General features: G+C 44.2%; 1 protein-coding gene across 1 annotated transcript in view; it reads right to left on the reverse strand.

Moving 5' to 3' along the window:
- setbp1 (SET binding protein 1) overlaps positions 1-11,573 on the reverse strand; it is a 29,231-nt gene extending 17,658 nt beyond the window's left edge. Inside the window, exons 1-2 of the mRNA XM_079561377.1 lie at positions 10,859-11,573; positions 4,066-4,627 (exon numbers count right to left, since the gene is read on the reverse strand). Coding sequence (XP_079417503.1) covers positions 4,066-4,491 — 426 coding nt within the window. The 5' untranslated portion in view covers positions 4,492-4,627; positions 10,859-11,573. The remainder of the gene's footprint in view (positions 1-4,065; positions 4,628-10,858) is intronic.
- Positions 11,574-13,305: the final 1,732 nt, after the last annotated feature.

The following is a 13,305-nucleotide window of genomic DNA, read 5'->3' on the forward strand; positions in this document are numbered from 1 at the left end:
TCATATAACAGCATCTTAATTTATTAACAAGGACAGAAAAATTATAATTTACATTAAAATGAACCAAAATTGTCTAAATATCACTCTTAAAGGTTTTCCCAGCTGGATAATTGGGTGTTTCTTGGCTGTGCCTATGGCATTTCTTTAAGCTGAAATAACTGCCTCAGGTCTTCATTAAAATGTACCTCTGGCTAGACGGCCTATTATGGCCTGTCCACATCTGTCTGAAGAGGAGCGGCGACCCACTGGGACTGGACACAATAGTCAATGAATAGGGCTTGACCTTAGGGACAGACTGAGAAGATGCTATGTGTGCGTCTGATTGAGAAATTAGCTACACTTCCAAACAAATGGTCAGCCGTGCGCACACACGCACACCTCAAATCCAGCCCTGAGGGAAGAAAGGAAAGGCCAGTCTGCAGTTGGTTCAACCCTGACCTGCTCACACAAACAAACAATGCACACATATAGAAAGACACACTGAGGCTTATACAGCTGCACAGGAGTCCAGGCTATCATGTTAAGCCACTGGGGTCAGAGTTCCTCTGCTGCAATTGTCCTCATTTCTATAATAGTTGTGTGTATCACCACGAGGAATGACCTTGCAGAGTCATTGAGTGTGATCAACTGCCGCAGCCCCTCACTGTAGTGGCGCTGATGAAAGAACAGCTGAGGTGTTTGAGGAAGAAAAATGAGTACTGGCCTTCCCCAGGTCTGTGATGGAGATTAGAGGTTAGATGCTCGGAGTGGTCCATTTCAAAAGTGTCCGGAGTGTGTATGGGGTCAGACACAGATGGACAGCTGGTGTTTGAACGGTGCTAAATCACTCACCCCTCCCCATACGCAGACACACAAACACACATGCCCCATCCCCCATTCACCACCAGGAAACGCCCCTCGGCATTCCCACTCCTTCAGGCAGCGTGCGAGGCCACATGCATATCCAAGTCAAACCTTGTTATTTTGAACCAAAATGACACGCACTAAAAAGACCCAGAGTGACAGTCTGATCAGGCTGTATTAGAGGTGACCCTTAAAGTCATGCAAATTCATAAATCAGTGGAGGATTGCTCTCCTTGGGACGCCCGCACGTACACATCCGTCTATTTTATGAGCTCATCAAGTCCCTCAGGTCACCAACTGCCATCCCAGCCAGGGATAAAACAGCTCACATCAAAAGGCTAACCATCTCACACACATGCACACACACTTGGCGTTGCGACTGTGGCCGCATTAATTTTCTTGCGAATGCACTTGACAAACACATACGCTGCTGGGAGACCACCACGCAGCCACACACACACACACATACACACAGCCAGGGGGACCACTGAGCACTGGGGCTGTCAGGACAAGATAAGTGCGCATATAGCATCATCCACTAATGCACAAACACACATTAGCAACAACACGCAGGCCTACCGCGGACTCCTAGAAAAGCCCGAGCTTATCTTTTGCCACAGATAGGAAAATGGATTAAGAGGCACATTTGGCACGTCCAGAGAGCTGGACAGATAACCAGAAAAAGACTCTCTAACTGCAATCATTGCTTGACATGATTTGTGTGTGTGTGTGTGAGTGCAAGATAGAGGGGCAGAAAGAGCATTGTAGCTTTGGCTAGCTTGTGCTCCCCAATGTGCACCACTGGACCAGGAACAGCTCTTTAAGTGTGTGTGGGCATCCGTGTGTGGGGAATGATGCAGTGGTTGACCCAGGACTCAATACGTTAGAAGATGCATTCATCTTGTAAATGCACACAGCCAGCGCAGACAAAGAGAGTGTGTGAGAGGACGTCCAGCATGTGCATGATGTCAGCTGGAGACAGAGCGAGAAGCCCATCATATCCTCCCTGTGTGTGTCTGTCCGCCAACGCAGCAGGCTGTTAGGAGCCCACTCATAGTAGAGGCAATGAACATGAGAGAGATTCCTTTTGACAATGACAGCCATGATTTTAGTATCCCTTCCTTTCTGTCACACTCATGTCTCTCTTAGCATCGTACATTTGATTGTTTCATAGTGTTTTATAAAAAGTTTAATGTGGATGAGATTTGCCCAAGAGCATCAAGAAAAATATGTAAACCAAAATATAAAAGGTCATGTTTTAATGACCTTTTGGCTAGTTTTGTTAGCTTCAGCACTCTGGTTTAGTGTTAACTTTTAACACAAAAGCAAGTACAGTTAAACGTAACTTGGAGAACTGAGGTAGTAGAAATGCAAAGTAATAAGTCAAAGGGTTTGCACTTATTCCGTGTCACTGCTTTTGTTACAACAAGCCAGCTTTCTTGCCACCATTTTAGATGTTTGTCTACTTATCTTCCTGTCTATCCTTCTCCTTTTCTGTCTATTAGAGTCAAATCTCCGTCCTAATGGCCATCTATTGTATGCTGCCTGCCCCCTTCTGCACACTCCCTCCGTGGGGCCCCTTAACCAGGCTCTCCATATGCCTGACCCCCACCTCTTCTTTCTGCACCCCCCTTCTCTCTTCTCATCTCCTGCTCTGTGGCTGCTGCTGCTGCTGCTGTGGTAGAGGCTGCTGCCCCGTGCTACCATCTGCTACAAGACAACAGAGAGGGAAACCAATAGTGAAAAGGGATAGTAAAGGAAATTATATACAAGATAAAATACTAAAATATGATTTTGAAATATTGGACAGACCTCCCATTCACAGCTCAAAGGGAGTATTTAACCTCCACATTCACAGACAGGAACGGGACAGCTGAGTGGCGCTTCTTAGCCCGTTCCTCTCCACTGATCCTGGCCTGTGCTACACTTGTGGGGTGGCAGGTGATGGCTGGGCTGAGGGGAAAGAGTGTTGGTGCAGTGGGGGGTAGGGGCGTGATTGAGGAACGAAAGCTTGAAACTGATCTCAATCAACACTTACACATCCCACGCTCCCCTCCCAAAACCTCAGACCTCAATAGAGAGCAGCTTGCTGCCCCTGTCACTATGACAACCTCTGTGTCAATCAGACTGTAGCAGTGGGCTTTCACATGGGGTCTATGCTGCTGATTGCCAGACATTGTTTAGTGTGGTTCTGCTTCTTTTGTTGTACTAAACACAACTACTAATTTATATGTGAAAAAGCAGGTTAAAAGTGCACCTGTCCCATTATTATATACACACAATTTTCATGCACATATGTATAAAAGCCTTAGTAAATATATCTGATTGAAATCAATGCTTTAGCTCAATAATGTCATCTCATTTGTTCCGGCAATTTTTGATCCAACCTGGAGGTACTTTCCTGCAACTCCCAGTCTCTCAAACATTTAAGTAGCTCTAAGAACCACTCAGATTCATGTTTAAAACATTAATTAATGCTTGGCAGAGAAAACGAGCGCTGAGTAGCACATTTGACTCCTGCTGAGCCTGTGGAGCTCAGCGGCATCAAGATGGCTGTCAGGTTTGGACACACACGCCGTCGTGTAGGTCAACAAACACAGCAAACAGCCCATTCCCCAAAGGAGCTGTCCGTACACAGTGTGACACACTCCAAAGCTGCGCAGGACTAAAGGCTATGATGCAGGGGGGCGAGGGGCGTGACCTGCCAAAGCTGATTGCATTAGAGAAGAGGAGACAGGAAAGGTGCCAGTGTATATGACCACAAATGGAGAGGACAGACACCAGCTGTCACTCGCTTATGTCAACCCTATTCTCAGCTCCTGTGCATGTGCATGCATGCTCTGTGATCTCAGCCCGTGGTCTAAGTTACACAGCAAACTTTGACCCTACGATGTGGAACCGTTGAGAAACTGTCCTGTCTTTTAAATGCTGTTTGTCTTTCTGTTACAGCCATAGCAGAATTTTATTAGAAGCTTGAACAGTCTAGGTTTCAACACCCACCTGTGCAATAGTGTGAAATTGGTACTAAAAGCTGTATTAAACACAGCAGTGTGCTGATTGGGTGACAGAGAATGATCACCATCTCACTGGGGTATCAGTGCTTGCTGACTGTCACCACAAAAACTACACAACAGCAGCAGCAAAACAAACCATATTAGTGACTGCCTTTCAAACTTGGCATTGGAGCACACAAACAGAAAAAAGTGGTGGCCACGTACGTACCCTTTTACGGGGTGGTCCTCGTTCTTCTTCCTTTGAGGCTCGTGCCGCGGCTCCAGATGTTCGCCCCTGTCGCCCACTCCTTCCCTCTCCCACAGGAGGTCTGATGGTCATCCTGATCTCTGGAGGGCAAATATAGTTCTCCAGGTTCTTTGGGGGCTTCTTGGTTCGCTTGGTGGTCTGAATCTTTAACTTTAAGCTTCCTTCTTGGAAACTTGCCTCTTTGATGGAGAACTCCTGCTCCTCCAGGCCCTCGTTGTGCTCCTCTAGCCCCTCCCCTTCGCTGATTGCACCATTAATTGCATCATCACCACGCAACAAACTGACAGCTCTAGCTCCTTCCTGGTCATCTCCATTCGGTCCCAGCCTTCCTCCTTGTAACTCCGCCTCTTTGGGTCGGGCCGATCCAACCAGGTCCCGAGGCTCCATCCACTCTCCGGCTGGACCCGTGAGGATGGGCAAACCTGGGACAGTTAGAAGCAGTTTATGGGGCTCCCCTTTGTATCAGTCAGCTACTGGGGTTCTGTAGATGGTCCCACAGGAACACAGCAAAGCCAGGGACAGTCTGCAAAAACAAGGGCAAATACAAGATCATTTGTCGGCACAAAATATGTTTATGTTAATATTATTAGGAGGGTAGTTCAACAGTATAGTGAGTTGTAAATATTTTATATGTTTGTGTTTAGTTGGAAAAGACTATTAAAGGCTTGTATGGAATATATAGGAATAATATAGACTTCAGTGTGGCCCACAGTAGAAGTTAGTTTGAACTGATACTTGTAATATACAGTTATAACTACCAGTAAAGTATCATGGTGAACTTTCTTGTTCAGAGTAGAGTTTGAATTCAGCTGAAGTTAGCCTGCTGACTGAAAGACTGAACAGGGAAAGAGGCTAATTTTCTCAGCTCAGCAGAAGGCAGGGGGAATCGTGCAGGAGGGGGGGGAGAAGGCAGCGGAGAAAAATGGAGGGAAGGAATCTAAATTCTTTCCCCAGATGTGGTTTACGAGCTGCTCTGGAAAAAAACACCATCTGAAATGTTTTACACACGCATCCAGTGGCATTGCTATACACAAAGTACATAAAATACATACATAAATAAGTACACATGTAAGTGGTAATGTTGCTGTCAGATTTCACCTCCTCTCCCTCCCTTCCTTTCTCCCTCGCTTGCTCCCCGCTCCGTAACAGCAACATTTGTGTGGCAGCCATTTCTCCAAGGATTGAGCTTTTCTATTTTGGACCACTGCACATACCGGGCAGCGCGGTTATATACGAGCAGCACACACAGAAAAGCCATCGAGTTACACTATGTTCCCAACACGCCGCCACACAGACAGAAAGCGACCAAAACAAACAGAGGAGTACTCTCCTCAATGCAGCTCCAGGGAATCCCATCAGTCAATATGACACAAGGCATGACTGAGCTGGAAGTGGGGAATGCTGTTCCACATTCTGAGCCCTGACTGACACTGTTTACATTGATGTCAAACCCCGGCTAGAGTCTAGACCGCCATCTCCAGACCTGATGATAGGAGTGTCATGGCTCCCACAGACGTGAAATGACCCGAGTACAGCGGAGGTTTAAGTCACTATTGCAGGGTGTGATGTTATTAACACCAACTATAGCCAAATGCACCACTTAAATTTTGGCTTGTAGTGTACCTTTATCTCTCACTTGTTTTTCGCCAAACATTCGAGGTAGTCCCACATTTCTGTGTAAACTATTAATTTACACAGATGAACACACAAAACTATTCTCAAAGTGCTGTGCTTTATACATCCCTCTATATCAGGGGTCTTCCAACATTGTTTCTCCTGTGACAATATAGTAACTATGGGCTTTAGTTGAGAAAGGGATAGAGAGATACAGGGAACAACTCCTGCTATTCTAAAACTAAAGCTAACTTTGCCTTCCATTTTAACAATAGGCTTTTCTTATTGAAAATTCAAAGCAACGACTTTAAAACAAAATGGCCAGTGAGTAAAAAAGTGAATATTTTGACCTGACTGTAACAGTTTGCTCACAGAGTCCTGGGTACCAGCTCACACCATGGCGCTGATCCCAGTTGTAATGTAACACAGTGAACCGCACGTGCTTACAGTGAACAAACATAATCCACAACAGCAATAATAGCTCAAACACAGTCACAGATCAAGATAGCCCCACTGAGATTCTATTATCTCATGGCCCTACGGGGAACCCACACGAACTCAGGGAGAACATGTAACTCCACACTGGATCAAACCCAGGACCTTCTTGCTCAGAGGATGATGGCATTTTGTTGAGATGACACCAACATAAATGAGTTACATGAGGAAAAATGTCATTCCTTCCATCCCTGTAACTTTCAAGGGTGCTGTAAATAATCCTCCTCTCACCAGTCCAGTGATTTGAGTGTTAATTTGCCAAAAGGTTATGTCTCAACCTTGTCCATTTATGTATTCTTGGCAAAGTCTTGCGTACGCGAATTGTGTACATGTATCTTGTCGTGGTGTTAGGACGTTTGTCGTCTGATCCATTTCCTATTCCCAAATGTCGGTGACTCGGCCTTGTGGCATGCGTGAAAGCCACCCTGTCCGTCATGTGACCAGCGACAATGACAGGAAAACGAGACAGCTGCCAAAAGCAACAGTACGAACACATCAAGAACAGCCTTATCTGAAAAACCTGACCTCCACTTAGCGCTCTGTCTGTGACTCTGTATGACAACTCGGTGCTTACCCTTAACCATTTTATTGAAAAAAAAGTTGCAATATTTTTGTTTAAAGTATATAGCAATTGTGATTAGATTTGCAATGTATGTCAAGACATCCAGATTCAGATGGAGGTGAACATTTGAAACATACCGAGGGGCATTAACATTTGAGAGCGGACTGAAATATAAACTGCTCAACTTGCTACAAGAATAACATGCATTACAGAACGTGTTTATAGAGGGCTAAACTACAGGGTTAGCAGGTTTTATGTTTTATACACTAATAAGAACTCATAGTGACAAGGTAGGTGTTTACAGATGACATTTATAATGGCAGTTGCGATTTGCTAGTTGAGACATTACAGTTGCAATTTTGACTTGATTGCGATTCATCTCACAGCCCAACTCTGCACAACAACTCAATACCATCTGACCATTACAACTATTTCCTCCGCCATAGACAGGTCATGACTGCAGCTCAGTGCCCTATAAGCTGTGTAATGTGCTCTGTGTTAGCGCTGTGTGTTCCTGGCAGACAGTTGGAGAGTTTATGTAAGTCTGACCCCTCTCCGGGCCTCTCTTGCCTGGCTTAAGCCTGACTGTCTACTCTCCCAGTTCCCAGTTTTTTTTGCTTTTTTTTTTTTTTTTTGCTCACACACACCTTCTTAAGTGCCAGACAGCAAGATGACTGTGAAAAACCAATGCATAGATAGCCTTTTCATGTCCTGCCAAGGCTGTTTCTGAGTACCATAAGGACTTTCATTTTGTTGGCTCTATTGAAAAGAGATTTTTTTTTTTTTTTAAATGTTCCAATCACATTTAAAGAACAAGTATTGCAGTAAATTACTCATGACAAAGATGAATAATGTACACAAGTTAAACAGTTAGTGGAAAGTGTGGCTAAGTGCTGGAAGAGAGAGGGAGAGAGATAGAGAGACGGGGGGAGAGATGGCAGTAGAAACTTAACCTTTTAAGGCTGCATACCCAGCAGCAGCCTGTTGCCTGAGGTGTACTTCCAAATAGCATGAGGACAGATGTGTCGACTTCCACAAGCAATACAACATCTATTAAGTTTAAGTTTGGGTACTGTTACTTTCATTGACAGATCTACTCTGACTTTTTATTTTTTTATTTTATTTTTACAATGTGGTTTGCCTTAAAACTAGCACTACAAGACATGGTCTGGACCTTTATTATGATACTAAATCAAGATTAAAACAAGCTTCAAATTAGGGCTGGGCAATTAATTGAAATTTTATTGAAATCGTAGTCTCTACTTTGGTCAATCTCAGTAATGGGACTTTTATAATCGTCAGTTTTACAGCCATTTCTTTGGCAGAAACAGCACATAGTTTGGGAAATTGGATGAGACAATGGAAGATCTTTGTGTGTTAAATGATACTGGCGGAAAGGATTTGTTTTGGTTGTGCAGAGCTTTGAATAAAAGGTGTGTCTAAGTTCATGAATCAGCAACATGTATCTATTTTTATTGTGGAAAGAATTTAGTCAGAAATCGGGATTAAACAATAGGAGAAAAAAGCCCTAGTTAAAATGGAACAAATGAGGAAATCGGGACCAAAATCAAACTTACATACTTTTATGTTATGTATATGCAAAAAGAGTTTACTTCACAGTCAGATGAAACTCCTCAATACTGACAATAGTGACATTTGTCCTCTGACCCATCCTTCGATGCTGCAGATATAACTCATGTAACTCATCTCTAGATGTCAAATAGTCAGTAATGGTCAGAATCACCTGGCTGGAGGATTGACCTAGTGTGCATGTTTTAAGTGGCAGTGAAAACCAGAGCACCAGGAGGAAACCTATGCAGACACAGGGAGAACATGCAGATCTCCACACAGGAAGGCCCCACCTGCCCCGGGATTAAACCCTGGACCTTCTTGCTGTTAAGCGAGAGAGCTAAATGCTCCGCCACTGTGCATAGTAAATTCTTACAATATTAACATTCTGTCACCCAATATTGCAAAAACAATCTTTTGGCAATATTTTGTACAGCCCAACTTAAAATTCATCCTTGACGATTGAAGACTGTATTTGATGCTCTTTAAAAAAGCCTTGTACTATCTACTGGGGACAGACCGCCGTCAAACTGGAAGTCCTTGTACTTTCTGACTATGACCCCATCTGAGCCTATTGTGTTCATAATGACTGTTATTATTTTGTGTATTAGCATAGAACACACCTGGGATGGAGGCAGCGGATGCATAAGGATACTCACAGTGCCAGACACCATGTGTGTAATGGCTATAATATAAAATGATGGACTGGGAACTATGTGCGCTTCTGAGAGAGCCATATGCCAGACAGCACTCCAAACACCACACTGCCCCGCACATACAGATGAATATTAAACCATTTTACTGCTGCAGAATCCACAAAATGGCTGTCAGCAAAAGAAAAAAAAAACACCTCTCGTGCTCCCCAACTGTCTTTCTCCTTCCCCACACCTCACCAACCTATGTTCCCTCTCCCTCCCTCCCGGCCTCTCCCCCTTCTGTGTACTCTGCCAAAAGGTGCTCCAGTGCTGATACTCAGTTAAGAGAGCCTGCCAACAGTTAGATTTGTCCTTGGATCTCATTCACATTCCCTCCTCCTTCCCCGTGTGATCCTGTTTCAACCCCAGCTACCCCGGCTTCGGAAAAAAAGTGGGGGATACACCTAATCAGTTTCTCATGCTTTAATTTAAAAGGTGGTACGGAGATCTAATTTCCTAATAGGAGGTTTATTGGCCCGCTGAATACATTTTTGCTGCTGGAGTTTCAACTCTTTGAAACCTGTTAACAAGACAAGATCGATGGTTCCATACCGTTTGAATCACCTCAATTATCTCCCAGCGGCACTTATCGAACACAGTCAGTCAATTCCTTCGCAATAGCCTCTTATAGCATTTGTTTTGTTACACACTTCCAATTCCAGGGAGCACTTCTCGACACTAAATCACCCAATCTTGTATCGGGAGCCTCTGCCTACATTCAATCATAGTTGCTTTCATCAACACGTCATGTGCACATACTTTGCCATCTCAGCTTTCCACAATGTTGCCGGCATAGGTGATTAATACATTGCCAAGAGTGAGTGTGAGAGGTAGTTGTGGTGGCATCCCGAGACCAGTGGCAGTGCAAGATGGAGGCACGGATATTATGTGTTTCTAATACAGTGTAATAGAGACCAAGGGACAAGACATGACATGTGTCGAGAAAATGTGTCAGATACTTGCAAAAGCGCTGGGAAATATTTCCAAGTATTGACAACAAGTAATATGAATGCCAAAATAACAAGGCAGCACGGCATATTGCCAAATTATCGGTATGTCAATATTCTGTGATGCAATATTCATATCGCAGGAAGCCACAATATATCTCAATATCACTGCTGTTTTCCACTTTACTGAGATGTTCACACTTGTTTGCAAACACAACAAAAGTTTTGTTCCTGATTTTTCAATTTTGACCTGTTTTTGACCTGCATTTTTTGCTTTGACAGATTTTTTGTTTAGATTTCGTGTGACATTCTGCTACAAGCACATCATCATTACAACATTCACGACAGTTCCTGAATACAGCAATATTTCTCATATCGAGCACACCAAGTAGCCAAAAAAGTAACTTCCGAATACTTATTAGGACTTATTTACCACATCCATTTGTACTATTCATTGAAATCCACGAAGAAGTACAAGACACACATCTGGTGCAAAGAGTGGAGAACCAGTGGAGGAGTAGGTTCTATGAGTTGTTAGTGAGCACTGCATCCCATTGACCTCATTAACTGTTATAATGCATTAACAAGGCAATAATACAGTGAGGAGAGCAGAGGGAAGGGAGTCCTATACACAGGCTGCATGTGTCTGGTTCATATTTTGGGGGCACGAGTCTACTAACATTGTAATGAAACAATCACTGGAGCAAATAAAATAGTACGTGCGTGGCAATAAAGCTTGTGGCATGCGTAAATTAAAAAACAAAGGGGAAAAAAAGGCGAGCTCTCTCTACAGATCACAATATGGCCAAAACACATAGACAGGCAGGAATTACTCAGGTGTGGAATGTAGCCAGTGGAGCGGAGCTACTTACCCATGTTTAATGTTGTCACACACTCGGCTCGTACGTGTAAATATTTTATCAAGATCATTTACAATCCATTTAGACACATTTTACACCAGCGACAGATGAGATGACACTCTCCCGGGGAGCTGTCAAAGCGGTGCCACGATATATGGAAATGGCAAATATGTGGAAAATGGCGTCAGTGGTGTTTTTGGAAAAGAAAAGGAGGCAAAAAACTGGATCCCACTGGCAACGTGATGACAAAAACAAGGTAGATGCGCGCAGGGAGAAAATCCACTCGGGGGGGAAACTTTGCTCTTCTGTCCAAATGCAAGGTATCTTTTGAAAGCTTCTTGGTAGATCTTGGTTGGACGCGCACTGGAGAGAGTAGCGGGGTAGCTGGTCACTCGGTAAAAACTGCGCAGCACAGAGATCCCCAGCAAATCCGCTACTCGGTGTGAGAGGAGGAGGAGGAGGAGCGGGGCTATTACTGCAGTCAAAACAAGTACGCATCCGACTACAAGACGAGATCCAGCGGGGAAGTGTCAGTGGCAGGAGCGCGTGTTCGGCTTTAGGTCCACGGGGAGACGGGTTGCACTGGTTGAGGGTTCCCCACTCTCTATCCGCCTGTGCAGGGTGTCTCTCTCCACTTCTCAGCGCGGTGAATGTCAGGTCCTGGAGCCTGGTGTCTGGTAATGATCTCACCCAGCAGACTGAGCGCTTGTGGCCGAGCCGCACAGCTAGAGAGGAGAGGAGGAGCGACACCGCCTCCACATGGCAGTGCGTCTCTATAGCCGTGTGGGACTCTACTACTACAGTACTTAGGATAGGCTACTATGTGATATTGCCTACTTTTCTATCGGTGTAATGACCGTTTAATGGGTCAAATAAACAAACCCGGAATACAGAATTTCAAAAATGTTACAAAAATTTGACATTTGCATAGTGAGCAATAGTAAGTAAGTAAGTGCTTTATTTGTCATTAGCCTATACAAGCGCACAATGAAATAGTGTTCAGGTGTTAGTCCTGAGCTGCTGCGACTGAGCCGCGCTGCCATTGTGGGGCGACCTGACCCGGAGGTCGAGGAAACCTGGCTGCCTTCAATCTTCTCTGATCCTCTGAAACGGTGCAGCGCCTCCTGGGTTTGTCCTTGTTTCAGAGCGTGGTGTCCTGTACTGGTCAGCTCGTCTTCCTCCTGCACAGCTCCCTCCGCTCCACAACAGTCTCTCAACATCTTCTGGGAAGAGCTTAGCAGTTTATCTGTTTTATTCTCCATTAGCTGTCCATTAGCCACTAGTAGGGACAGAGGGCACGTGTGGTTTCACTGGGAGACTTGCCTGGATACCTCCTCGTTTCTCCCTTTTTTGTTTCCTGCGGCTCCTCTTGTGAAGCCTCCACTGTGCTGCAGGTGTGGGGGGCTCTTGGTGCCTCTCCAGGTGTCGATTATAGAATGTGTAATCCATATCCTTAGGCTTAAATCGACTCATCATTCATAGAAGGGACAAATTAACCCTGCATAGTAATTCTTCAAACATGAGAAAAGATTTTATTTATTTAAAAAAAAACAAGACATTTGATCAGGCCTTTAAATTGGACAAAAATAGAAATTTGAATGTAATTTGCATCTGGAAGAATGTGTATAGAGTGACCGTGTGTTGTAGATGTATCACACATTGATTATACAACATTTTAATCCATACACTTGGCTTGAATGTGTTAATCATTGAGTGGGTGCCAATTAACATAGAGCTGAAACCTGTGATACTACTCATGTGAAGTATTGAATAATGTTGCAGCCCATGTAAACCAAGTTTCTGTTTGAGTGGGCCTGAGTACCAGCAGGGTAAGAGTCGGTGTGACCTGGTGCTTTCCCTCTGGTTAAAATATTCATATAGTGGAAAACTGCAGAGAACAGAATGACACAATCTACCCATATCCTGCTTTTTATAGCCAGAGCTTTCACGCAAACTATGACCTTCCTCGTATTGAAAGCATGCTTTAACATTAAGCGATGCAAATGATGTCAGAGTGACCTTTTCCTTGTGGTGTCCCAGGGCCTCCAGCTGATCATTTGGTGTCTAACTGTAGGCACTCACCGGGAGATTGTAATAATTTGCTCTTCACATGTAACCAGTACTTTAAAAACTACAGTGTTTTTGTATTTGCTCCCCCTGCTGTGGCACACTGTCTAGTCCCACAAATCAAGCGTGTGTGTGTCTGTTCAAGCTGGGCTGCAAGTCAATTTTATCGGCAATGTTTTTACTGCCACAGCAATTTGTTTTTTGTTTTTCTCCCCAGCATTTCTCCACTGGGGCTGACAACAATCTGCTGCCTCCAACAGTTTGGTTATATGTGAGACGCCCTGCCTTTAGTCGCTTTCCCGTTGTAGAGCTACCTGACAGAATAGTCTCAAACTAATTATTTATAATCAGTGATGTCGGTACCATTAGTAATTTATCCTCAAAAACACTTC

The sequence above is a fragment of the Gobius niger genome (genome assembly GCF_951799975.1).
Source record: "Gobius niger genome assembly, chromosome: 1".
NCBI lineage: Eukaryota > Metazoa > Chordata > Actinopteri > Gobiiformes > Gobiidae > Gobius > Gobius niger.